The 27,994-nt window shown below is 39.7% G+C and overlaps 2 protein-coding genes across 2 annotated transcripts; one reads left to right on the top strand and one right to left on the bottom strand.

Annotated features, from left to right (window-relative positions):
* Positions 1-294: 294 nt before the first annotated feature.
* On the bottom strand, positions 295-6,717 carry LOC110783633 (uncharacterized). Its single transcript, XM_021987986.2, has 8 exons — positions 6,588-6,717; positions 6,403-6,475; positions 3,670-4,353; positions 3,206-3,447; positions 2,514-2,729; positions 871-963; positions 680-789; positions 295-546 (listed from the first exon to the last, which is right to left on the bottom strand). The coding sequence occupies exons 3-7, from the start codon at positions 3,869-3,871 to the stop codon at positions 766-768; spliced, it is 777 nt and encodes a 258-aa protein (XP_021843678.2). The 5' UTR covers positions 3,872-4,353; positions 6,403-6,475; positions 6,588-6,717; the 3' UTR covers positions 295-546; positions 680-765.
* LOC130461802 (uncharacterized) lies at positions 5,377-27,994 on the top strand. Its single transcript, XM_056830020.1, has 8 exons — positions 5,377-5,544; positions 5,625-5,696; positions 9,009-9,124; positions 9,470-9,572; positions 10,112-10,462; positions 27,376-27,439; positions 27,529-27,768; positions 27,849-27,994. Exons 1-8 carry the CDS (start codon positions 5,377-5,379, stop codon positions 27,992-27,994), a joined length of 1,260 nt encoding a protein of 419 aa, XP_056685998.1.

Here is a 27,994-nt window from a genome sequence, read left to right as displayed (position 1 = left end):
GGGATGCTAAGTCTAGCTGTGTACTATTAGTTTGTTAAAGGTATCATTCAGAACAACGCAGCAAACTTTATATAACAACATGCAAAAAGAGTTCAAATGATAAGAGATTAGCATAATTACCCTTTTGTGTGCCATGCTCAAGACTTGTTGTGCTAAACTTAAAGCTTCTGTACGAACTTGACCTACAAGTTGAGCAAGTTGTCCAACAAGATTTGTAAGCAGAAAATTATTCTCTTTAACTTGGGCTTGCAACTTTCCATTTTCCTCCTCAAGTGTTTCATTTTTCTTGCTGAGTGCTGACATTTCTTCTTTCACACTTTCCATCTGTACTACGGTCCTCTCTCGAACTTTCCCATACCCTTGCTTCCTTAGCACACCATGCACCCCATAAACGTCTCTCTTTCGAACTCCAAGTCCGTACCCTACAGGGCGTTCGGGAATCTTTCCACCATGCATAGTGTCCTCAAAAGCTGCATTTTCAAGTTCTTGTTCAAATTTAGAAGGATCTACAGTCCTCAACGTTTCCATCTTAGCCTTTGCATCATCCTATACAAACAGTTTAGGATAATAGTATGAATTTCATAAACAAATTAAGAAGCAGACCCATATTGGTTTATCAATCACCTAGCTTTTTCATAACAAAAGTAGCTGAATTAATCTATTAAATTTGAACTCATACCACAAAATCTTCAGTGACTGTGTCTGTGCCTGGAAGAAAGGTCCCGTCCTTGCCGGAATGAGACTTTACCCAAAGGGCTAATAAGCTCATTCTTTTCCATGCTCGTCTTCCTATATATGAATATCAATATCAAAAGTATTAAAGAAAATCTGAACCAGCGTTAATAAAATAGAAGAAGCCATGATTCATACATAATCAGCTTGTTGATTCGCATAGCTGTTACAACCAGATCTATGAAATTGATTTTGAGCGGCCCGTGCAGCCTTTCCATATTCTGAAAGTTTCTGCACTCAGATTCAAAGAGATATATTAAGAAATAGTTAAGTCTTTTTAGTAAATAAATTAACAAAGATCAACTAAAAACTGTTGCTAGAATTTCTGCCAGTCTAGTTAAGTTTTGATGTAACTCCTATAAGTTGTTTTCATATCTAGCCCTTATTGGCATTTTGGTAAAACACCACTTGTGCTAACTTTTCTTTCTCTCTCTGATGCAGAATTATCTTTTCTTATTACCTCGCGTTTTATAGCTTTCTGTAAAGAGCCGGGAATTGTTTATGGGATGAATGTACCAAAACTACAAACTGCATTTAGTTAGACTAGTAATGTTGGTATAATACTGATACTTATTTTTCTCATATATTTCTACTACTACAGATATCTGCTGCAACGTTCCCAGTAGGACTGGGAGCAATACCAGGTCTAATAATGTCTGAGGTATGCATGCATATTTTTTGAGAAATGATCAGTTAATATTTGTAAAGCCAGAGGGTTTAAAAATCACTATAAGAAATTCCTCAGCTCTATCAAATAAAAAAGAACCTCAACAAAGACCAGTGACATACCCATGCCAAATTATTAGAATAAATACATGTACGAAGGCAAATTAGCTTTTCTTTAATGTTTCTTACGCCAGCAAACTAACTGATTTGTAATGTCTCGCATACTTGGTTGCATCACATAAGAACCAAATACCCTTTCAATTTTAGAACACGTAACAGTTTCCCACTCCACTCTTAACCACACCTGAATATAAATCAAAGTTCTTGGTTATCATCAACTTGTGTAGATTGTAAAACCCTTTAAAATTTGCTCATGATATAGTGCAAGGACCAATGAAAGCTGAGATCTGCTCCCACTGTTCCAAGTTCACCAATGACTTACCTTGTAAAGTCCCCATACTGCTCCAAGTTCATCCCTTGACTTATAATTCATTTGTGTTTGATGCATTTACGGATCCATCAAGTTGGATTAAAGGACGTTAAAATCAAAAAATAGCAAAACAACCCACAAGATAAGTAAGGTCCAAGGGACTGCAATCATGCAAGAATATTTCTACTGGTATGATATAACCCGAGATACACCCAAAAACCATCAGTAATACCAATTACGGAGTAATAAATACTGTATAACCATTTCACATACTTTCTGAGTGACATTAGGCAATTCTGAGGATTTCCTATAGTGAGTGCAACAATGTTCTGTGCAGATTAGTTTGTTGCAGTGTGTACAGTCTGTTCTGTGCAGTTCTGTGCAGATTAGTTGTGCAGTGTGTGCAGTCTGTTCTGTGCAGATTAGTTTTCTGCAGTGTGTACAGTCTATTCTGTGCAGTATGTGCAGATCAGTTCTATGCAATCTGTGCAGTCTGTGCAGATCAGGTCTATGCTGTTCTGTGCAGTCTGTGCAGATCAATTCTGTGCAGTCTATTATGTGCATTATGTGCAGATCAGTTCTGTGCAGTCTGTGATTTCATTTATTAATTGAATCTTGTACTTCACTGTCATTTGTGAAAAAAAAAATACATCACTCAAAGTTCAATGAAGAACATGGTACTTACTTGCCCTTCATCCGAATCCCAATACTTAACCAACTTTCTCCATTGAGCACTGCTAATTCCATGTCGTGGCACAGCATCGCACATCTGAGCGACTGTTTTCTCATTTGGTTTGTAGTAAGTCCCCTTAAGAGAGTGTTTATATTTCCTCCAACTTTTATTGGCACGCTTTAGGATTTGTTTGTTATATTCCGGATGATCAGGAATAACAAAGCGATCCTTCAGGAAAAGCATTTACTAACATCAGGAAAACAAGACATGCTTTGAAGACAAAAAGGATTTCATATAGATCATATTTACTAAAATCAGATTGCTTTGTTCCTAGTTCATTGTATATTATTTATAATATGAGCAAATGAATATTTATAGGTTAAATTAGCATGGTTTTGTCATAATGGATTATCATGACTCATGTAATGACAGCCTACAAGACGTATCTAACCTTACACAATTCAGAGCAGCAGCATCAAATAATTTGTATTATTAACACCATTACTAGTTTCTAGTTTCTTATTGTTGTTCAGTAAGATTGCATTGCTGAAAATGAATCCAGATTTTGTAATATACTATAGTGGCTTAGCCGCGCGTGTTGCAAAACTGACTGAAGCGAAAAGAATAAAACATACTAAGTACTATGCACTCGTGAGGCGAAATAAAATAAACTTCTAGAAACGGGAATAAAGACTTGAACTTACTCTTATTTGTTCTATCATCTTAGCTTTTACATCTGCATCGATATCAGGCCACTCCCGTTCTCCAAGTGGACAGTATTCCTCTACCTTTGCAATACTACCAACGAATCTGACCAACATTTGGCCACCTTTCCTAAGCGGTTGGTAAAGGTCATTGAATTCAACATAGTATTTAACGCCGTTGTTACTCCAGACGTCGATTGTTTGAATAGAACCACTCACCAGTTTAACATTACGCTTCGCATCTGCATAAAAAAAGAATAAGTGAACATATATACTTTATACATAAGATTACGAGAACAAGAAGACGTATATATTCAGCAACTCTACAATTTGGACAGAAGGGAAAAACAGAACAGATATAGAACAGAACATAACATAAGATTGCTTTATGCAGTAGCTTTCTAGTTGATTTATATTGGCCGGCAACTTCTTACAACTGAACAATCCTATATGCACTAACTTACCAATGGTCAAAACCTCCTCCTTGTCATCAAAATCTATATCTACAGGCCAATCCGGATATGACTTCACCCTTAGGGACTTCGATTTTGTTGAGTTCTCTTTTGGTTTTTCATTATTGTTTTGTTGTTGATTGTTCTGAGAAGCTCTTGAGGATGGTTTAATATGAGTAGAAGGTGGGATAATAGGTGGCATATTGGGTGGCATATTAGGTGAGATATGACTAGCAGGCGAGATACGAGGTGGGACATGACCAGAGGAAGTAGAAGGGTGTTTTTGTGATTTTGATGTATTAGAAGGTGGAATACTAGTCGGAACTTCAGGTGAGATCGTGGATGAAAGCTTTATCTTTAGTTGTTGTCATAAGTGAACTTGATGGTAAGGAAGTAGGTGGCCTTTTCCATATAGCTCCGAGTATGTCTTCGGTTTGCAATGCACTTTTTGATGTAATCGAACATGGAGGTGCAACCACTGATGTAAGTGTACCTTGTGGAGAAAACGGTCCAAATTTGACAGCAGTAGTAATAGAAGAAACCTGAGATGATTGTGGTTCAGTAGCATGTTTTTTGGTGGGTTGTGAGGCCTCTTCACTCAAAGATGAGGTATGTGCGGTATCTGGACCATGTGTACCATCTGTTTTAGCAGCAGATCTAACCCTCTTGCGATAAGTCATCTCGTACTATATAGCACTGCAAGACAAGTCACATAAAAAATGTAATCAGTATTATTCTAATATATAAATATAATATAACTGCAAAAGAGGTGACTGAATTACATAATAAATATAGAATATAATGTAATCAATATACTGCAAAAGAGCTGACTGAATTACAGATTTAATATTATGTAATCAGAGTTCAGATTCTAGATTAGCAGCAAGACTCAAGTTAAGCTTCCAAAGGTAAGAACAAAGAATCCAAACAACGAAACAGCAGAAAAAGTTAGAGGAGTACAGACCACTCCCTAACAAACAACACAACAACCGCAAAAAGAAAGGCACGCAACACAAGAATGCACACAGCATAGACGAAAACCACACTCCCTGTAACCTGACTGCAACACCTGGACTTCCTGCAGAGCAGACTGCACACAACAGGAGCACAAAACACAATCTTTAATATATGTCCATCTTTCTTGTCTTATTAACACAACCAGTCTTTCAAGAGTTGGATTTAAATCGCCATTTTAAACTTCTGCCAAGTATTAGCAATACGAACCTCTCTTGAATCAAATTTCATATAATAGATTAAACGCAATCTTCAAGCTTTGTCTTTCTTGTCCTATTAACACAACTACAGTCTATCAAGAAGAGTTGGATTTAAATCTCCTGTTTAAGCATTTTCTGGCATCCAATACATATAAATATATCTAATCCAAATGCGAAGTACACCATGATGAGTCTGACCAATGATCTTGTGAGGTCCAGACAATTCATTAGCATGTTTTCAATCATAAATTTTCAACTAATGAAGCAAGCAAGTAAATACAGATAAATATTAAAGACATAGCATTTGAAAAACAGAAAAAAAAAAAAAAAAAAAAAAAAAAAAAAAAAGGAAAAAAAAACCAAAGTACAAACTTCACACAACCTTCTCCAAGCAGTTCTAGTTAATCAAAGATTGATATTAGACAGATACAAGTACTACCAGTCTACCAGAGACTGTCAACCACCAAATAGTCTTATGAAAGAACTTCATGTTAAAGGAAACGATATGGCCACACATAAGGCACACTGCAACAAACTAATCTGCACAGAACTGCACAGAACAGACTGCACACACTGCACAACTAATCTGCACATGGTCACTCTAGATGAGGCTCTGAAGACAGCGTATCAGGCTGTTTTGTCAGCCACTAGTGCTGTTTCTATTCTTGTGTCTGTAAGAGTTTCTTAATATTGTAATTGAGTTTCAGTTTCTGTTGGTCTTAATGAAATCTGAAGTTAATCTAATATTTGCAGGACACATACAAAAAACACATTCATTCTTTACATGATAACGTGACACAAATTACCATTGGTGAAGTTCTAAAAGTGAGTTCTTGGTTTCCAAGTATGAGACCATGGTACTTTTACTTGGAGACCACCTGCAACAGGCTTGTATAAACTCAACACAGATGCAGCGATTTCGAAAGATGGAAAAGTTGGTTTGGGAATGGTGGTACGGGATGGAGTAGGGGATGTTCTTATGAGTGCAGGAGGTAGAATGGAAGCAACCATGCCAGCAATACAAGCTTAGGTAAAAAAAAAAAATATTGGGCAGAAAAATTCAAGATAAACCCTACTTCTTCGCCTCATTTACCTTTTTTTTAAACTGTTTTTCATCACATAAAAAATATTAAAATACATAAATTATATACAAAATACATAATAATCCACAACACCAACAAATTAAAAATTCCGTTTGCAATTCAACGAGCACAGAACACGTCATTTTCATAATTCACAATTCGATATAATTCACATAATTCTGTAAATTTAATAATTCACATAATTCTATCAACTGAAAATAGCATAATTCACAATTCGATTGAGCCATAATTCACATAATTCTGTAAATTTAATAATTCACATAATTCTATCAACTGAAAATAGCATAATTCACATAATTCACAATTCGATTGGGCCGTAATTCACATAATTCTGTCAACTGAAAATACCAATGAACCGTAAATCCCTCAGAAAACAAAATATCAATGGATTCGATTGAGAAAACAGAACAAATATATCCAATAAATACCTCAGAAATTTCAGCAGACTATTGAGCCGTAAATCCCTTCGAAATTTCAGCACCTCTTGCGATTTTCCACCAACTGTGACTCGTTGAAATATGATAAGAAGAAGAAGAAGAGAATCAAAAATTCAGATAAAGAAGATAAATTAAGAAGAAATAAAACAGAGGAAAGTATAAAGTTAAACACAAACCTTGATGAATATCAATGGCAGAGAGTGAACGGTTTGGAATTTCCAGGGAATTGAAGAGACGACGCGGTTGTGTTTGGTGTTTTAGCTAATTAGGGTTAGTAATACGTGAAGGACGTGTGTTAGTTTTTAGTTTTAGCAATTTTCTTCTTCTTTTTTAATTAATATATTATTTAATTAGAGTATAGGCGGTAAAGTTTAATTTTCACCAAAATTTTGAAGCGCGCAGGCCGGTCTGAGTTGTTTACTAGAAACACGTGCAAGGCACATGTTTTCTCGACGCGCAAATGCGTAGCAAACTGGTTCGACGACAAAAGGCGTCGTCAATAAGGCGTCGCCAATTTTCTCGACGCCATAAATCGTCCTAAAATCACGGAAATATTTTCGCACCCCCAACGCACCCCCCTTGGCGTCGAGGCACAAGCGTCTTCAAATAGGCTATTTTGTAGTAGTGAGAGGAAGACTTTGATGACTTTGAAGGCCATGAGCACTCTTCACTAGTTTGTGAAGGAGGTTGGATAGTAGAGTAACATTTTAAAGACTTTTCTAATGTAATAGCTAGTGCTTAAATTCTAGTGAAGTAATAAAGTAGTAAACTACTATTTATGGTTTTAGTGGTTCAGTTTTGTGGTTTTTCGAATAAAGCACGATCCAAAGGATGTATTATTTTCCCATTGAAGTAATAAAGTTTAGAATTCTTTCTTTTACCTCTAATTCTAAGTTTATGTTCTCTTTGAGCGATTATCTCAAATGAATTTCATGTATTTCTTCAATGAAATTGTACTTGCAAGGTGGTTCAATTTTCACCACTTGAACGTTGTGATGCGGACTAAGAGAGAAATCGGCCCATATTGGCGCCTATCTTGCTTAGGGTCTGAAATTTTCGTGCATGTCTACTAATTGTATGGCTAGTTAGTGCAATGTTTCAGTAAGGCAGTGGCCAAACTCAGTTGTTAAAGTTAGTCTTTTGTTTTGTTCAGGAGAAGGGAAATGACTACCCAAGGGGTTGCCGATGTGGTTAGGAAACTAGCTGAAGTAGTGCAGAACTTAGCACAGAATAGGAATAAGCAGGGAGTTGATCCAGATGGTGAGATGTTTAAGAAGGTGGCCTAGAGTAAGCCTCCTTTGTATCAAGGGGAAATAGACCCATTTGTACTTGAGAACTGTCTAAGGGAGTTCGATAAGCTTATCATAGCTGTCAATTGCCCAGAAAACCTTAGGGTTAATAGTGTTGTGTATTACCTTAGGGGAGAAGCTGATTTGTGGTGGCAGAGGTGTGAGGATGCTTTGAGAGCTACACCTGGATTTGGATGGGAATCATTCAAGGTAGCCTTAAGAAACAAGTTTTACCCACCATATCTGAAGAAGCAGAAAGCCCCAAGACTTCATCGAGTTGAAAATGGAAGGGATGTCTGTAACTGAGTACTATTCCAAGTTCATAGAGCTGTCTAGATTTGCACCTGAAGTCACTAGTAGAAAAAACCCCTGTTGCAACCCCCTTGTTGCAGCGTACATGTAATAATACGCTTCAACAACCAGTAGGTCAACGCGGGTCAAACTTTATAAAGGGTTGTTGCAGCGTACAAATTAATTGCCCGCAGCAAGAGAGTTTTTTGTAGCGTACAAAGTAAAAGCCCCCTGCAATAGCCCATTTATTTTGCAGCGTACAGATAAAAGCCCCCTGCAATAAAAAAATTTCGCTGCAAAGCTAATTAAGAAAAATATTTCATCTCAAACCTAAGGACCATTTCCACGCTCAGTACTCCCTCTTCTTCCCTCAGCTTTCCCTGCGTACTCTCTCACCTCCTCATTCTTCTTCTTCTTCTTCATCTGCTCTCTTTCTCTCTCTAATTCGTGGTTTTTTTGGGTTTTTTGCAAGTAATTGTTGAAATTGGGTGACAATTCGTCTTGGTTTTTGTGAAAATTTGCTCGACTCCTTCTCTTCAAGCATCTGGCCTTCGACCTCAGCCTTCGAACTCAGCCGCCGTCGAACTCAGCAGCCGTCGAACTCAGGCGTTGCTCGGCCCTGCGTCGCTGTCTTCGCCGATGGGTCTGTGTTCTCGCCTCATCTCCCCCATCGCGTTCTGTTCTCGCCGTCTCAGTCCCAAGTATTTCGATCCCTTACTCTCTCCTGCGCGAATCTGTTTGAGGAGGTATAGTTTTCTAACTTTTTGTATTTGTTTTTCCCTAATTTCGTATTTTTAGGGTTTGCTTTCAGTCAATTCTTGATTTTTCCCCTAATTTCGTATTTTTAGGGTTTGATTATATAAATTATTCTTATTTTTTGTGTTAATTGATACATTTTTTCCGATTTTGATTGTTAGGGTTTGATTTTTTTCCGATTTTGATTGTTAATTTAACTTGGGGACATTTATATGACGGTTTATTAATATAATGGGGAATGCCTTCATTATTGCATTTTAGACTTCAGAAATTCATATTTTGGTAAATGTATCAGTTTACTCGACTCAAGCTTGGTATGAAATGTGTGTGGATTATGATTGTATTGGACCATTGGTGTTTAATGTTTATGCTTCATGGTAATACATTGGGTTATAATGGTTTATGTTATTCAAGATTATATTCATTGACTGAAATAAGTACGACTGAAGGTATCAATGGTTATGTCACCAACTCAGCGACCAAAGGGTGTGCTTGGTTTCTGGGCATCCTTGATGACGGCATTGGGGAATATGGAAAATATGCCAGTAAGAATCTCCTTGGTTAAGGGCTTTAGTTGGAGTTCCCTTGCACTATAATCTACTTTCATTGCTCATTAGTTTTAACTTAAATTGTTTTTTTCTGGTACAAAACCAATGGTATCCTTGTTATTTTTTCTGCTCTGTGGGTTGTGGTAACACAATGCTGCATGTCCTTTTATGCAGGACATCGTCTTATGAAGACACCTCTCTTATAGGTCTATTTTTTTCTAACCCTGTGATCTGTGTCCTAGGGTTGGATCTGGTTCAAGGTCCTCTTCTTAAAGGTGTATGTTTTCAGACCCAGACCTTACCCAGATGTGACCCACATACCTTGTATTTTTCTTTTTTATATTACAAGTTGAAAATCTGAAACACGCAACAAGTTAACTGGTTTTCCCTAATCTGACCATTTGTTTCTATTTTGCTTATTGTATGGAAGTGCTGATAGAGAGGTGGTATACAAACTAAGAATCCAGATTTCTATCTTGAAAGTTCTGAAGCTCCTTAATTTCTTTTAATTTAAAATTATAAAAAAGAACCCAACATAGTATGACTTTGAAGGTTCACTCCTATTAACCTGTTAACATCTGAAAGACAAGCTTTCATATGGAAACTCACACAGAAAGTTGATAAGTAATCAGGGTTAGAAGTTAGGGCTGATGGGTATTAAATTAAGTCACTGTATGTTTGCTTTTTATTTTTCTTTTGGATGTATCGTATATACTTCATATAATTCATATGTGGAAGATTTTCTTGATCATGAGATGAATTGCCAGCCTACATTTCCAGAAGCCACAGCCATATCCTAACATTTGTTTATTGCAGGAGAAAGTGGGTGACTTAGGTGATGTTGTCCGAGAAGGAGGTGGAGCACTTGCAAAAATCCTATTCAGAGGAGTAACAGGAATGTTCACAAAGCCTCTTGAGGGTGCAAAATCATCTGGTGTTGAGGGTTTTGTTCAGGGTGTTGGAAAAGGATTAATAGGTGTTGCTGCTCAACCAGTAAGTGGAGTGCTGGATCTTTTGTCAAAAACTACTGAGGGTGCCAATGCAATGAGAATGAAGATACAGGCTGCTCTAACTTCTGAAGAACAACTCCTACGGAGGAGAATGCCGCGTGTAGTTAGTGGTGATAACCTGCTTCGACCTTATGATGAGTATAAAGCACAAGGACAGGTAATTATTGGTTCTGATTGCATTTAACTTTGTATTCACCATTATTTTTATGGCAAGATATGTGTATTAAATATTGTTCTTTTATATATATGGATACCTAGAGCTGCCTGCTTGATTCCTATTACGTCTTTATTTTTTGTCACTATATATCAACAAGCATGTAAAATATAATCCAATCTATTTATGCACATTCATGACTTCTTTGGCCGTTATAGGTCATATTTAGGCTAAAATGACATTTTCGCTCCCAACTTTGATCTAACAAACTTAAAAACTAATTTCAAACTTATTACATGATTCATATGATTATTTTTAACTTTCTAGGACTCATTCCAATCCATTTATGCACATTTAAGGCTCATTGTGTCGTTATAGGTCATATTTAGGCTAAAATGACATTTTCGCTCCCAACTTTGAACTTAAGAACCTAATGATTCATTTTAAACTTATTATATGATAAATATGCTTAGTTTTAAGTTTCTAAGACTTATTCTAATCTATTTATGCACATTTAATGCTTGTTTTATCGTTATAGGTCATATTTAGGATAAAATAAGGCATTTTCGATCCCAACTTTAAAATAAAGAACCTAAGGACTTATTTTAAACTTATTACATGTTTAATATGCTTAGTTTTAAGTTTCTAAGACTTATTCTAACTACTTATACACATTTAAGGTTTGTTTGGTCGTTATAGGACATATTTAGGCTAAAATGACATTTTCGCTCCCAACTATGAACCAAAGAACCTAAGGACTCATTTTAAACTTACTAAATGTTTTATATGCTTATTTTTAACTTTCTAGGACTCATTCCAATCCATTTATGCACATTTAAGGCTCATTGTGTCGTTATAGGTCATATTTAGGCTAAAATGACATTTTCGCTCCCAACTTTGAACTTAAGAACCTAATGACTCATTTTAAACTTATTATATGATAAATATGCTTAGTTTTAAGTTTCTAAGACTTATTCTAATCTATTTATGCACATTTAATGCTTGTTTTATCGTTATAGGTCATATTTAGGATAAAATAAGGCATTTTCGATCCCAACTTTAAAATAAAGAACCTAAGGACTTATTTTAAACTTATTACATGTTTAATATGCTTAGTTTTAAGTTTCTAAGACTTATTCTAACTACTTATACACATTTAAGGCTTGTTTGGTCGTTATAGGACATATTTAGGCTAAAATGACATTTTCGCTCCCAACTATGAACCAAAGAACCTAAGGACTCATTTTAAACTTACTAAATGTTTTATATGCTTATTTTTAACTTTCTAGGACTCATTCCAATCCATTTATGCACATTTAAGGCTCATTGTGTCGTTTTAGGTCATATTTAGGCTAAAATGACATTTTCGCTCCCAACTTTGAACTTAAGAACCTAAGGACTCATTTTTAAATTATTATATGATTAATAAGCTTAGTTTTGAGTTTCTAGGACTTATTCTAATTTACTTATACCCATTTAATGCTTGTTTGATCGTTATAGGTCATATCTAGGCTAAAATAAGGCATTTTCGCTCCCAACTTTAAAATAAAGAACCTAAGGACTCATTTAAAACTTATTACATGTTTAATATGCATAATTTTAACGATCTAAGACTCGTTCCAATCTATTTATGCACCTATAGGCTCATTGGGTCGTTATAGGTCATATTTAGGCTAAAATGACATTTTCGCTCCCAACTTTGAACTAAAGAACCTAAGGACTCATTTTAGACTATTAGGACATTGTCATTAGTTTCTTGAATGTTAAAATGTGATATTTAATTTGTATTTAATCTAATGTTTAATTTAAATTTCTGTTTTTGTAAAGGTCTACACTCCGAGGATTGCGCCTTATGCGAGGAATTTGATGTGGTTCGTGAGCAATGGGCTAAGTTTTTTACCAGCAAGTATTTATTATTGGCTTTAGCGCGCTTGATCGAGTTGGTTTAGTTGTTATAGAATCAATTTTATATTAAAATGTATGTTTATGTTGAAATTGGAACATATATTTAAATGTAATATGTGCACTTTGGTTTTGGGATATATAGTATACAAAACTCCAGTTGTTGTTTTTATATTTTTTATACAGGTTGCGTTATTCTATTATTGTTTTGACAGGTTTCTATATTTGGTGCAAGGCACTCTAGGTATCCCTAAACAAAATTAGAATTTTCCCGCCAAAAGTGCTTTGTTGCAGCGTACATATATATTGTACGCTGCAACAAGGGAAAAAAATTTCGCAAAATTTCAGACTTGTTGCAGCGTACAAATAAATGTACGCTGCAAAAAGTTGAGTCTTTTGCAGCGTACATATATATGTACGCTGCAACAAGTCCAAAATTTTGCCAATTTTTTGGCACTTGTTGCAGCTTACATACATATGTACGCTGCAAAAAACCCCTTTTAGCAGCGAACATTGTACGCTGCAACAAGTTCAGACTTGTTGCAGGCCCCCCAGTTGCAGCATACGATGTACGCTGCAACAGGGGTCTAAAAGCCCGCTGCAATAAGGGTTTTTTCTACTAGTGAGTGGTGGCAACGGAGGAGCTTAGAGCTCAGAGATTTGAGATTTGAGAGTGGATTGACTATGGATTTGCAATTGATGCTTGCTGGAGAGACTTTTACATCTCTTGACACCTGTATGGAAAAGCTGCCCATTTGTATGGCCTGTAGCAAAGGAAGAATGGAATTGGTGAAAAGAGGAAGGATGTTGGTAACCAACACCAAGGTGGTGGCCAGCAGAATCAGGGGAACTTTAAGAAAGACAAGGGAAACAACCATTTCCAGTTCAGGGGAAACCAGGGCAGAAACTGAAACAATTTCCACAATAACAATGGAGATAAGAATCAGTCTGCAGAGAATGGAACGAGAGTCTATGAGTGTATACGTTGCCATACTAATCACCCAGGTCGAGACTGTAGATACCTACTTTTGTCCCCATTCCCGAAAGGGAAGGTTCGATGATGAGAACGTAAATCTCCACTTGACAACGCATCTCCTATAAAATAACGAATCTCAATTCCCCTTTTCATTTCACCCGAAACCTGCTATTTATAGAAACCTGCTATTTATGGAAACCTGCTAAAAATAGTAACTGCCGTAATGGGTAGTCGTTAAAAGTGGCAAGTCATAAAAGATAGAAACCTGTCAGAATTAGGTGTTGCACTCCAACATAAATCCTAAATGAGATAGAAATTGCGAGAGAATCCTATTCCTAATACGATTCGAAAATAAGAGTTACGTATTAATTAAAATCCTAACGAGCCTAGAGTTCGTAACGGGCCCAGATGCATTCCATCATAAAATTAATACGCACTAAAAGACTCGATTAAAGTCTCATACACTCCGGATTCTAAGAATCCTAATCTGACAAAGAAACGGCCCAAACCCTATTTTCAACGCCTGGCTCTGGGCGCCGAAATCTTCGGCGCCCAGCCCTGGGCGCTGGAAATACCTGGGACGTGTTCTTTCCTAATTCCTCGTGGATTAGAGTTCTACAATTCTATCTTTCCACGAACTCTTTTCTATAAATAGGGCCCTAAGTTCGACGTGAAAAAGACACAACACACCATTATTATTCTGAGTATTGACTCTAAACCCCTAAGCCTAAGCCTCACGCTGCAAAACTGATCACGCGTTCTGTCGCAATCGATCCAAAAATCGAACAGAACGTATCCTGTCCCATAATTTGAGATTCGTTAAATAAAAGGAAAAATAGCAAAGTCAAAGTGGTTAGTTTTCTGAGAACCGTGACGCACCTCTCAAGGGTGCGTCGTAATGTGTCCCTCTTCCATGGTTTAATTGCTTTCCTCGCCCTTTTATGAACTGTTAAACTAATTAAATCTGATTGTTCTATCACGCCTAATAAAGATAATATGTTGGGAAATTGGATTATCATGCTAGGTCCCTTAAAACAATCTAAATCAGATAATCGCGTTCGATCTAGTACTATATGTTGCATATTGTTAAAATCAACTCAGATTAGTTTAATAGTTAACGCATGTCCCTTCAATTATTTATGCTGAGCTAGTAAGGATATCCTGCCTCTGGAGTGATCGAAGAGCGAATACTCCTCTCAGTAGTTACAGTCCCCCGAACCCTCAATCTCTACCTTGCGGGTGTATGTTGAGAGATCCCTACACCAAGGATCACAAGGGAACCTACGGCCGTCGTGGTCAAACATAATTGCACTCCCTTTATGTCACGATAACCGGGTTTTGTCAGTTTTTCTCATTGTCGTTAAAAACTAAATGACGACTCCTATATTACTAGTCAATTGGGTGTAAACTCACAGGAAATCCAATTACACTTGATTTGACAAAAAGAAACGTCACACCCACGAGGGACAAGGTCACGCATTAGCCTCGTGCTTTTTCGACCCCCTCACAATGGCAACTCCACTGGGGATAGTGAAGGAAATACTCGTGCTCGTAGGTAATCAAAATAGCCGAAGGGTGAAACGATCCTACCCCGCGTTTATTTCCCCATCAAGTTGGGACGACCTGAAAATCAGCATATTAATGTGAACGGGCATAACCGCATAACGAATCTTGGCTCCCTTGGATGTTTCATCTCGGGAGTTGGGACTAAGGATACCCATCGCCAACCGGGGGGTGCATACGCTTTGAATGTTGTCCACTCGGCACTTTCGCTAGTAGTACACCCGTCCCAAACGCAATCGCTCGCCCATTAGGTCCCTCTCATTGGTGCATGCCCCCTTGGCTTACATCATGATTGGCCTTTTGGGCGAAATTCGTCTGTTGAAGGCACTACCTCGACCGGGGCATGTGTTGGATCTGCGATAGAAGCGATACCAAGCCAGGCGCAAATACTACCCATAGAAGCCTATCATAAACTACATGAAATATTATTATTGCCTCATGATGTAATGTTAGTTATGTGTAGCGAAATATGTGATTGTGTGTGACAAACAATGTTAGAAAACCAACGACCTTAAAAATTGCCCAAACATTCATAAACCAATTGGCCAAAGAGTTATACCGAAACACGTGATCCGCAAACCCGAACGATCGCCACGAAAATAAGCGACATTCGGGATAACCTGTAACGAATCCCACAAACGCTGCACAACGCGTAAGGACGTTATTAGGCAAGCACGCTAAATCAAAGTCGCATAAACAAAAAGTAGACGTAAACAGAAAACGAGAACCAGCCAGGGACGCATTTTCAACGCCCTTGGCTGGGCGCCATAATTTCTCACGCCCTACGCTGGGCGCTGAAGTTGCTGCCTGGACTTTTGGTCAGGCGCAGCAGCCTCGGTGCCCGCGCAAAAAATATGTAGCAAAAAAAAAAACCATTCGTAAAAAAAAAATTGCTGCAAGGGCGTATGAAAAGCACTCGATTCTTAAAGCGACTAAAAAATATATAAATAACTCTTCGAGTCATTGTTAGGCCTCCTACGACGACAATTCTCGGCACCAAAACCGAACATGCCAATAACTATGAATGTCACAATGGGGAAGTGTTTCGAAAATCCAAAGAATGACCAAAAGAAAGAACCAAAAGTGTACCAACAAAAGAAAGAGCGAAGAAACCAATAGAGAGAGTCAAAGTCTAGACTAAGTAATGCTTGAAACTTTGGGGCCTAAACTTTAGCTTATCTTATGCATAGGACTGGTCCTGCCACTTGGTGCCGATCGGGAAATCAAAGGTTAGTGCGTCTCGAAGATACATCGCCAACACCAGGTTTAGTGACTCCAAGCTCCGTCCGTCATCCCTCATCTCAAGGATCTCCGCTTCCCCAACCTCGATTCGCACCCTCAAACATGTCCATCGAAGAATTGCGAGATCAGATGGCCCAAATGACCCAACTCATGGGCCAACTGAAAATGGAAAACGAAGCCTTAGCGGCTGCACAAGCCAAAAATGACCTCGATACGAGAAGAGGATTGAAAAAATGGTCCTACAGCAAACCATGGGGAGCAAGTACTTCTCCCTTGATCCTGAACCTTTTCCTGGCAAACTACTTGAAAAGTTTAGTTCATCTGACTTACCAAAGTTTAAAGCCACGGACAATCCCCGTGATCATCTATTGAGCTTTGTGAATGCTATGAACTTGAAAGGCGTGGATAAGTCCATGTATTTACCTGCCTTTCCTTTGTCCTTGGAACCTGTGCCGCTCAAATGGTACTACCACCAGGACCCTAAGCTCTTCCCCACTTGGGAAGACTTTGTCAATGTCTTCATCAAGCAATACTCGTCGAACATGGATTTTCAAGTCACCATGCGCGAGCTGGAAGTTCTCTTCCAAAAGAAAAATGAAGGTTTCACAACCTACTTTGCTAGATGGAGGGACCAGGCGGCCCAGCTAATCAATAGGCCTCCCGAAACAGAATTGGTCCAAAAATTCATTGACAACCTGGACCCGTCTTACAGACAACACCTTAGATACCTGGGACTTGACACTTTCAAAAGAGTTTATGATGTGGGAATAAAGATCGAGGATGACCTCGCAAAAACAATACAAAGTAAGCCCGCATACAAAAGCAACGCCTACAACAGGGGCAACACATCCCAAGCCCAAGAAGTCCATGCCGTAGAAGAGACTCCCGCCCGAAGAAGCCCTGGAAGATGGGTCCGAGATCGAAAGTTTGCCCCACTCGGGTCAACTTTAGTACAAGCCCTTGAGAGACTAACCAATCAAGGAAAGTTGAGGCCTATAGGCCCCACCCGTGACCCTCCTGTCAAGAGCAAATATTGGGTCGAAGGTACTTACTGCAAATTCCATCAAGGAAATGGGCATGACACCGAAAACTGCTGGAATCTAAAAAACACGATCCAGGACCTGATAGAGGATGAAGTGATACCGCTCCCTAACGTTGGCAAACCCAACAACAACAAAAGCCCACTTGGCTCTTGTCACCTCTCTCTCGACCAACCAGAAAATGAGAACTTCGACCCTACGGTGTATATTACACCTCAAGGTGCACCACTCGCTGTGGTCCCTATGGGTCGAATCGAGAGAGAAGTGTGCGGTGTGTGGGATGATGATGCTGAAGATATCTACCTGTCTCAAGTCTCGGGCCAGGACCTCTTTACTGAAACTTGGCCCGGGTATGCTCTCATTGACACCACCCCTCAGGAACCCGATCCGGAAGGATATATCAATCGGATATTCGCCCACCTCCTATGGACGATATCCCAGTCAGACAAACTCCTGAGAATGGACGGCACACCACTGTCGCGGAAGCCATTGAAAATCCTCTCTTGAAGCAGCTAAAAAGAACCAAGGCCGAGATTACCATCTGGGACCTCATGTGTACTTCAAAGGAACATCACAAAAAGCTTATTCGCTCACTCGACCTCATCTCAGTACCTACGGATATCACACCTGACTCATTGGTTAACCACGTCACGAGAGATGCTGGAGAAAAGGCCATAGTTTTCACTGACAAAGACTTGCCCAAGGAGGGGGGTGCTCATAATAAAGGCCTCTATCTAGTGGTCGGATGCAAAGGACAAAACATCCCCCTAGCGCTCGTAGATAACGGTTCAGCGGTTAACGTTTGCCCATTGCGAACCGCCCATTGCTTAAGGCTAGGAAACGATGACTTCCAAACCTCCACACAAGGGGTGCGAGCCTATGATAACTCTCGAAGGCCTGTGTTGGGAAAAATCAACCTTACCATACAAACCGGGCCTGTGGCACGCACCACAGAGTTTCAAATAATCGACATCAAGCCCACTTTCAACCTCCTCTTGGGGCGACCTTGGCTCCATGACTTGGGAGGTGTGGCTTCTACCTTGCACCAAATGGTTAAACTTAACCATAACGGGGTAATACTGGAAATCCGCGCCCCTCCCCTCGACGTCAATTGTACTATGGTTGGAACGGCCGAAACTGCAGACGACCTTTATGGGTTTCAAATGGATGAAGCAATCCAGTTCGTCGAAGGTTATGATCCAGCATTCCTAGACCCGCGCGCATCCCGAGTCGTCCCTAGAATGCTGTTAGCTCAAGGTTAGTTCCCAGGAACCCCATTGGGCATAAGGAAGAAGGTATGCACATTCCATCCTTTACCCAACAAATCTACTCCCTTTGGCTTAGGCTATGAACCAACGGAGGAAGATATTGCTGACCGCCTGTCTGGGCTACGCCTCAACAAGGCCAAACAAACCACCCTCCTTTCCCCGTATCAAAAGACCCTTAACGGGATGTTCGTTCGGGAAGGAGAAGAACACCCATGCTGTGATTTCCCTGAACCCTTCGTTCAGGATGGCTTGCTAAAACCCGGATTTGAAATTTTCCATGACTGCCACACCTTGGATGAGGCACCCCACCTCACCAAGACCAAAACCGCTGAAATATTGGACAACCAGGCTCTATGGACATTGTTTAACGAATCGAGGCCTATGGAGGACGAGACTGTGATGACTACCCTAGCTTTACAAGATGAAGGTTTCGATCCAACCCGGTTAATCTCTCCTGCATCAACACTAGAAGAGATCGAGAACGGATGGGTGAAGACATTTAGTGGGTCAACGCAAAAGGAATAGAATTCAAGATGAGTACCGGTGAAGGACCAAAATTTTACGAGACTAAACCCAAGGCTTGCGCCATATAGAGCACCATAGTAAAAAGCGCCTAATAGTTCTTTAGATTGGTAGAAAAAATAAAGGCTTTAGATGATCCTAAGACCCCTTAGAATATAGGTTAATTTTATTTCAAGTGTGTTTCCCTTACTTTCCAAATTAATAAAGGCGTAATATTCCTCCTAAAAACTTTATTTCTAACACTAAAAAAAAAAAGAAGCACCAAACGTACTTGCAAAGAGGCGGCCCACTCTAGGCCCAATAAACAAGGCCCACTCGGTCTTGAATCGTGACATCGAAATTCATCAAACCCCAAAAGAGAACCATATTATCATATTACCAAAGCATAAGGGTCTAACCCATACAACCCAAAGAGAGCAAAAGAAACCATACAAATGTTGGTAAAAAAAAAAAACTCATAAAAATAAACGCCGCCCCCGGCATCAACACGCACCTCAGCCCACTCAAAAGCCTATACAAAGATCTTCATATCCTCCACACACTAACCCCATTCTCAAAACTATTTCGAGTCACGAATAGAAAAAATTAATCCGGACAAAAATGCGTCTCACGCTAACAGTCAAAAAAGCCTCCGAAATAGCCTCAAAATTGATTTTAATACGAATAAAAAGGCAAAGCACAAAACAAAGAGAAAAGAAATAAGTGCAAGAACATGTGAAGCAAAGCGTCGAAAAACGACCGCCCAGAAGTCATTTTCAGCGCCCAGGGCTGGGCGCCGAAATCTTTGACACCCCAGCCTGGGCGTTGAAACTCTCTGCTTACCTAAACTTTTTTCCAGAAAGTGTTCGTCATTTTATCCGCACATAACGGAAAAATAACGAACACTTGGGGGGTACAGCACGTATCTAGATATGCGTACCAAAAAATAGCCGTACAAAAAACACATGGAATTTCATTTTTTATACACGGCTTACGGCAAAAAAAAAACAGTAGACGAAAATAATGACGATACTTCACTCATTTGACCGATTAAATAATATGTTTCCACCTCAGGGCATAACTATTAAGATCCGGCATCCTAGAATTTATTCTAGCTAGAACTACGCGCGACCTGATTCTAACAAAGATACGTAGGCAATCCTATTTATGGATTCGGTCCAATTAAAATAGCAAAATATATATAAATTGTGCAAAAAGTGTTAGACATATATTAAAAAAGAGGGAGAAACAAAAAATGAAAATAAAATAAAACACGCCTTTATTAAAATGTAATAAGAAGGAAAACAAAAGTGCTAAGAAGGAAAAACAAACACAACTAGAATAAACAAAGGGCACCTACACCCTAGCAGGAACTACACTATTCTAGTTCATCCGGATCATCAAATAAAGTCTTGTAGAGGGCAAGGTTCGCAGGATCCACCCCCACAGTCTTCTGCGCTGCCCCTATATCAATCTCCATAAGAACCGGCTTCTGGACACTAACTTCCAAAGATGCCAAGACTTCAGAAACATTCTCAGTTACAGCCTGCTCAGCCTCAAGGGCACAGACAGTGGCGGGAGAAGGATTATCAACATCAACTAGATTAGTCACCGTTTCTACAGGCGGTTGAGCCTTCCTAACCCATACATTGTTCCGGCGACGATCTCCGCGAGAGCTTACATTTCTTTTAGCAACGGAAGACCCTTTCATGTTAGGCATCTTCTTAGGCCTAGAACTGGAACGGGGAGGAACTTCCTTTCGCTTTCGATCAGGACGAGCTTTCACAGTCTTAATACCATGGGTGCGAGGATTGGTAGAATCACGACCCTCATATCTAACCCGAATACGAGGTTTCAAAAGCTCAGCCGGCTCCCCATTTCGAGCCTCGGTCCTCACAGATTTATCATCGGAGCTCATCCACAACTTATAGTTTTCAGAAAGACCCACAAAGCCATTTGTAGCTACGGCCCAACGCGGGAGACCATCATAATACTTAGCCCATGCTTGAACCCGTGCTTGTGAAAAGGCCGCTACTTTAGGTGGTACCGTATCAGAAAAGGGGATAGTCTGCCTTAAGCCGTATTAACGCATGACTCGGTAAGGAAAAATATAAATGGGCCGGGATAGCCCCAACAAAGAAACATAAACCGATACATCAGAACCCCCCGTCATAGTAGTCAAACCCCACCACGGTATCACCCACTTAATAGAACAGATACCATGAGTAAAAAAGGAGGCCCACTCGGCCTCGTCCTGGCCTCGGTGCAAACACTTCCGGTTACCCAAGGCTATAGGGAGATAGTGTTTAGGATCGGCAGGAATTTCTAAGAGCCTAAGTCGTTCCATGAGCCAAATCTGCAAAAAACGAGTACGATCAGATCGAAAAATAATAAATAAACAAACGAAGCCCGGGGCGCAGTTTCAACGCCCAGGACCAGGCGCCGAAAATTCTAACGCCCAGCCCTGGGCGCTGAAACTCAGCTCCAGGCAGGACGAGTAAAAAAGAATGCAAAAAAAGATGCGCAAGGAAAAGATCGATTACCTCCAGTAATAGGGGGCTCCCCTTAAAATATTCATATTTGGCATCCTTCTTCAGTTCATCCGCACTCAGCAAAGTCTCGGCAACAACCAATGGTATGATAGAATAGCAGCTTTCCATCTGGCTAATCAAGGGATCAACCTTATGTCACCGAACTCACCATTGTTATTCGACAGCAAATAATGATTCAACAAGCAAAATACAAGGGCTCGAATGTTCAATTTTTGTTTAGTCATATTTTACTAGGTCTAAAGTGGTGTTTTACAAGCTTTGCCAAATTAACCTCATCACCTACAACAATCCCAGCAAGCATGTTAGCATCTAGTCCTAGGAAAGCCCCTATGGTTGTTTTACCCTCTTCAATGGTGCCAAGAGTGGCAGGAGTAGCATTAGTAGGATATACAAGGATCGCGGCAAATTCGTCTGGCAAAGGACATATTTAGTTGCCCCGAAAGACAAAAACATGATGATCGGAATCCCAAAAGCCTAGGGATGCATGCAGGAAGTTATAATCAATATTAATTTGTTGTAAGCCTAAAAGTGCCTCTAAGTGGTATTCTTTCAACAAAGCCTTTTTTGTAGGAGTAAGGGCTCGTAGCCAACGCCTAACAGCCCGTTGGAGTGAGAAAGGAGGAATCGACATAACGAAAGCAAGGAGTGATTAAAAAACGCAGCAATTACAAGAGAGAAGGAAATTGAGAGTGATAGAAAAAATAGGGACGTATCTAGCCCCTATATATAGCTGAAGACATCAAGTGACATCCTGATCCCATTCGGAAACGCGTAAAGAAATCCGAAAACCAAAAATCGCCAGGAGAGGACTTTCAGCGCCCACGGCTGGGCGCCGAAATAATTAACGCCCTTCTTTGGGCGCTGAAAATGCAGCCCAAGGCTCAGATTTCACAAAACGCGGAACATGAAAGGACTTAAAACCGTGTCGCTAGACGCGAGGCCCTATTGCAATTAAGATCAAACCCAAAAGCACCTTTAGCACCCAAATATCAAAAAATGAATGTTAAAACTTGGTCAAAACTTAGACTCGTTTCAAGGAATATATGTGTACACTTTTCAAAACAAATATGAGCAAAATAAATATCAAGGTCATTCTTCGAAACACCAAAAAAATATTGTTAAGTCGTTCGTTTCTCAAAAATGAAAAATTTTTGTTTGTCAAAAGATTAATCAGGGCCAAGCTAAACCGAATATTATTGGAAAATAAACTTTGTCGCCCGGAAACTGAAGTCGCACTCCACGACTTCGTCAAAATAGCATACCACCATAAAGGTCACTCGCACATACGAGCATGACCCCAGACATGATTAAAAGACGTTAATAAGCTACGTATCCCTCTTGGCGAAAAATGACCGACGAGCCCAATTGCTTGGGGGCTCGCGAAAAAATAGATAAGAGTGTGCAAGGTTAAAATCATGCTCCCGGACTACGCTATACACAGTCCCGTGTTTGGATAATCTAAAAAAAAACGGTATTTTAAACAAAAATAATATCGTTAACAGAAATATACACAGTGTGGGCCCACTTATAGGACACACTTAATCAGGAAATATTGCGACCCACCAACAGGTTGCAAACACAAAAGCCCTTCTACATAGGCAAAATGAAAAGAAAGTAAGAAATTCAAAATGGGCTCGCCCACCTTCAACAGGCGGGGTCTGCGTCACTAGCCGCGCAGGTCCTCAGTTTTCGAAAAATAAAGTCTTCAAATTTAAAATAGGCTCGCCATCTTCAGCCGGCGGGGTCTACGTCACAAACCGCGTATGTCCTTATTTTCAAAAAACACAAACAAATTTCAAAATAGATTCGTCCACTTCTATCGGACGGGGTGTCCACCCTTAGCGGACAGGTTCGCCATCTTCAGCCGGCGGGGTCTACGTCACAAACTACGTAGGTCCTTATTTTCAAATTTCAAAAACAGATTCGTCCACTTCTATCGAACGGGGTGTCCACCCTTAGCGGACAGGTTCGCCATCTTCAGCCGGCGGGGTCTACGTCACAAACCACGTAGGTCCTTATTTTCAAATTTCAAAAACAGATTCGTCCACTTCTATCGGACGGGGTGTCCACCCTTAGCGGACAGGCTCGCCATCTTCAGCTGGCGGGGTCTGCGTCACTAACCGCGCAGGTCCTTAGTCGCTACAGCGATAACTTTATTCGGTTTTCCCTTTTTCCAAAAATTAAAGGATTGGTTTTCCGTTTTTCCAAAAAAGAACGATGTGCTGGATTTTCCTTCGTTTTACGTCCCATAAAAACAAGGGGGTTTTCTCGTTTAGCTAGCCCTGAAAATGAGAATCTTTAAAAACATTTTTACCTCGTGATTGGGCTTGGCCAGGCCCAATTACACTTTATAGCTTTAATTTCGAAAACATCTGTAGCTACTCCCAATGACAAAGTGAGGGAGTTTCTACGCCTCTTTAGATACTTCCAATGACAAAGTGAGGGAGTTTCTATACTATTCGTTGACAAATCCCAATGACACGTGAGGGATATGTCGACACTTCAAGTGATGACCCTTAAGTCAAATGTTATCACTCGGGGGCTCGTGAGACCCTCGCAAAAGCAGGTCACCATGGCTTGTGTGACGCACTCCGTCTAATACATTGACCATCGTCTTACTCCAAGACTCGGTCAAAGTGGGGGCTAACTGTAGACACCTACTTTTGTCCCCATTCCCGAAAGGGAAGGTTCGATGATGAGAACGTAAATCTCCACTTGACAACGCATCTCCTATAAAATAACGAATCTCAATTCCCCTTTTCATTTCACCCGAAACCTGCTATTTATAGAAACCTGCTATTTATGGAAACCTGCTAAAAATAGTAACTGCCGTAATGGGTAGTCGTTAAAAGTGGCAAGTCATAAAAGATAGAAACCTGTCAGAATTAGGTGTTGCACTCCAACATAAATCCTAAATGAGATAGAAATTGCGAGAGAATCCTATTTCTAATACGATTCGAAAATAAGAGTTACGTATTAATTAAAATCCTAACGAGCCTAGAGTTCGTAACGGGCCAGATGCATTCCATCATAAAATTAATACGCACTAAAAGACTCAATTAAAGTCTCATACACTCCGGATTCTAAGAATCCTAATCTGACAAAGAAACGGCGCAAACCCTATTTTCAACGCCTGGCTCTGGGCGCCGAAATCTTCGGCGCCCAGCCCTGGGCGCTGGAAATACCTGGGACGTGTTCTTTCCTAATTCCTCGTGGATTAGAGTTCTACAATTCTATCTTTCCACGAACTCTTTTCTATAAATAGGGCCCTAAGTTCGACGTGAAAAAGACACAACACACAATTATTATTCTGAGTATTGACTCTAAACCCCTAAGCCTAAGCCTCATGCTGCAAAACTGATCACGCATTCTGTCGCAATCGATCCAAAAATCGAACAGAACGTATCCTGTCCCATAATTTGAGATTCGTTAAATAAAAGGGGAAATAGCAAAGTCAAAGTGGTTAGTTTTCTGAGAACCGTGACGCACCTCTCAAGGGTGCGTCGTAATGTGTCCTTCTTCCATGGTTTAATTGCTTTCCTCGCCCTTTTATGAACTGTTAAACTAATTAAATCTGATTGTTCTATCACGCCTAATAAAGATAATATGTTGGGAAATTGGATTATCATGCTAGGTCCCTTAAAACAATCTAAATCAGATAATCGCGTTCGATCTAGTACTATATGTTGCATATTGTTAAAATCAACTCAGATTAGTTTAATAGTTAACGCATGTCCCTTCAATTATTTATGCTGAGCTAGTAAGGATATCCTGCCTATGGAGTTATCGAAGAGCGAGTACTCCTCTCAGTAGTTACAGCCCCCGAACCCTCAATCTCTACCTTGCGGGTGTATGTTGAGAGATCCCCACACCAGGGATCACAAGGGAACCTACGGCCGTCGTTTCACTCTTCGGCTATTTTGATTACCTACAAGCACGAGTATTTTCTTCACTATCCCCAGTGGAGTCGCCACTGTGAGGGGGTCGAAAAAGCACGAGGCTAATGCGTGACCTCGTCCCTCGTGGGTGTGACGATTCTTTTTATTCAATCAAGTGTAATTGGATTTCCTGTGAGTTTACACCCAATTGACTAGTAATATACACTAGTAGAAAAAACCCCTGTTGTAGCCCCCTTATTGAGGGGGGCATATATAAGCGAGCCTCAATAACCACTTAGTCAACGCGGGTCAAATGTTTAACTAACAGGTTGGGGCGGGCTTTTGTGGTATTCGCTTCTATAGAGCCAGTTGAAGGGGGCTTTTATTTGCCCGCCTCAATAGACACCCGTCTAAAGGGGCGGGCTTCCCTTTGTTCGCTTCAACAGGTCTTCACAAAATTTTAAACACTTAAAACACGTACAGCGCTATGACTGCCAAACAGATAAGATTTTAGAATCCTTTCAAATCTCTATTCCAACGCATCACCGGCGAGTTCGCACCGCTTCTCACCGCGCGGCTCCACCACCACCACCACCACCTTCCTCGCCTCCTCTTCCATAGTACGTAGTTGCCCCCGACCGTCGTCTTTCCTATCTCCGACTCTGTTTCACGCAATCTGTCAAGGTTAGTTTATAATTGATTCTTGTTTTGCTTGGTCTTAAAATTCAGTTTCCCTTCAATTAGTTGAGCATAATGAGTTGATTATGCAGAGAATTTAGGCTAATGTTCCAATATTGGATGAATTTAAAAAATAGGGTTTGATATTTGTGGTTTTTCTAGTTCAGTTACAAAATAGGGTTTGATATTTGTGGTTTTTCTAGTTCAATTACAAAATAGGTTTTGATATTTGTGGTTTTTCTAGTTCAAAATAGGTTAGTTTACAAAAGCATTTAGATGCAAGGCCACCTGGTAAGTTTTCGAAGCTTCATCAGTAATTTGTGCTATAGTATTCTGGTCAACCAAAGCGATGTTTTATTTTACCCCTTTTTCGACACTTTCAAACAGACGTTCTTGTATTACAATAAACTAAATCAAACTTCTAGCTGAATTCCCCTTTGGCCCTTACGGAGTAGTAGTTAAGTTAGTTGTCTCCGTAGTCAAGGATCTATTAGAAACAACCATTTCGCAGTAATAAGACATCAGCAAAAAAGTGTGTTTCTGCAAGAATTAGTAGGCTGCAGACATCTGACCCATCAGAACAGACTACGCGCGAGACTCATTTGAGGCACTAGAGTAATTGTACAATATGATAGGCTAGAAGATCAACAAACAAAAACCTATAGATTTGGGTTGTAAACTTGTAACTTGTATTATTGGTAAGGTTACTGTATATAGGCATTTGCTAACTGATACATATGTGAAACATTTCCAGATATATAAGATGCCAAAAGATAGAAATATAGTGCATCCGTTTACTAAGATTTCAGCTTCCAACAGAAGCTTAATGGATGATCAACACATTTCATTTAGTGGCCTTCTATAGAAACATCCTACTGTCCTAACAAGATGTGCTATAGTCTGTTCATTAGTTACTGCCAGTTTTGGACCTTCGGGAAAAAAATATTGAACCGGGGATAAAAAGGGGAACTTTCATTGCTGAATTATTGATTGAATACTTTGCTTCCATTGGCTGTTGATGAACCTTGCATATTATTCCTTCCAAAAGCATATTTTGGGGATTAGATAGATAAAACATATTCCTGTTTTGTTTGCGTTTTACTACAAGTGCAACAAGTTCTAGTATTGCCAGGTTCAACGAGTTCTCTTTTTGGTTGAATATTGTGTGTATCCTTTTTCAGCTCACTGTTTAATTTCATTTCTAGGTCCATTATAGTATCTTCCTACATAGCTGTATATCATGAAGCAGAATCTCGAGGAATCTGAAACTTTATATACTTGTGTGCTATTCTAAATACATGTTTTATCTGGTGCAGGCACTTGATAAATCGCAACTTGGAGCCCTTCTTCGTCAAAGAGGCGAAAAGCTTGATTCACCAGGTCTGTAATCATATACGTTGAGAGTATCTATGATATGTTATTCATAATTAGCCTTTTTTACACCAAATTTTATTTTGCTTTACATGCAGTGCTTGAAAATGGGGAAAATTGGAGTGTGGGACAACGACAACTTGTTTCATTGGGCCGTGCTTTGCTTAAGCAGGCAAGAATACTTGTTCTTGATGAAGCCACTGCTTCTGTTGATACAGCGACAGATAATCTTATCCAGACTCTAATAAGGGCAGAGTTCAGGGACTGCATAGTTGTGATGATAGCACACAGAATACCAACAGTTATGGATAGTGATTTTGTGTTGGTCCTCAGTGACGGTAAGTGTGGGGATTCCTTGTTTTTTGTTTTTGGTCTATATTTCTTAATTGTTACCCTTTTTTTCTTGCAAAACTATCAGGGGATTTCATGATTAGAATGCATGCATTGTCTTTGAATCCCCACCGTATTGGCCTAAGAAGACAAATTCCCATGTACTCCCCTCCCCAAACAGAGGCTTTTGCTTTGATTTTTCCAACCGTCTGCTTCAATGCTCATGATTCGTGA

This window comes from Spinacia oleracea, chromosome 5, assembly GCF_020520425.1.
Source record: "Spinacia oleracea cultivar Varoflay chromosome 5, BTI_SOV_V1, whole genome shotgun sequence".
In the NCBI taxonomy this organism is placed as follows: domain Eukaryota; kingdom Viridiplantae; phylum Streptophyta; class Magnoliopsida; order Caryophyllales; family Amaranthaceae; genus Spinacia; species Spinacia oleracea.
Note: the sequence above shows the minus strand (reverse complement) of the source record. Positions and strands in the feature narration are given on the sequence as shown.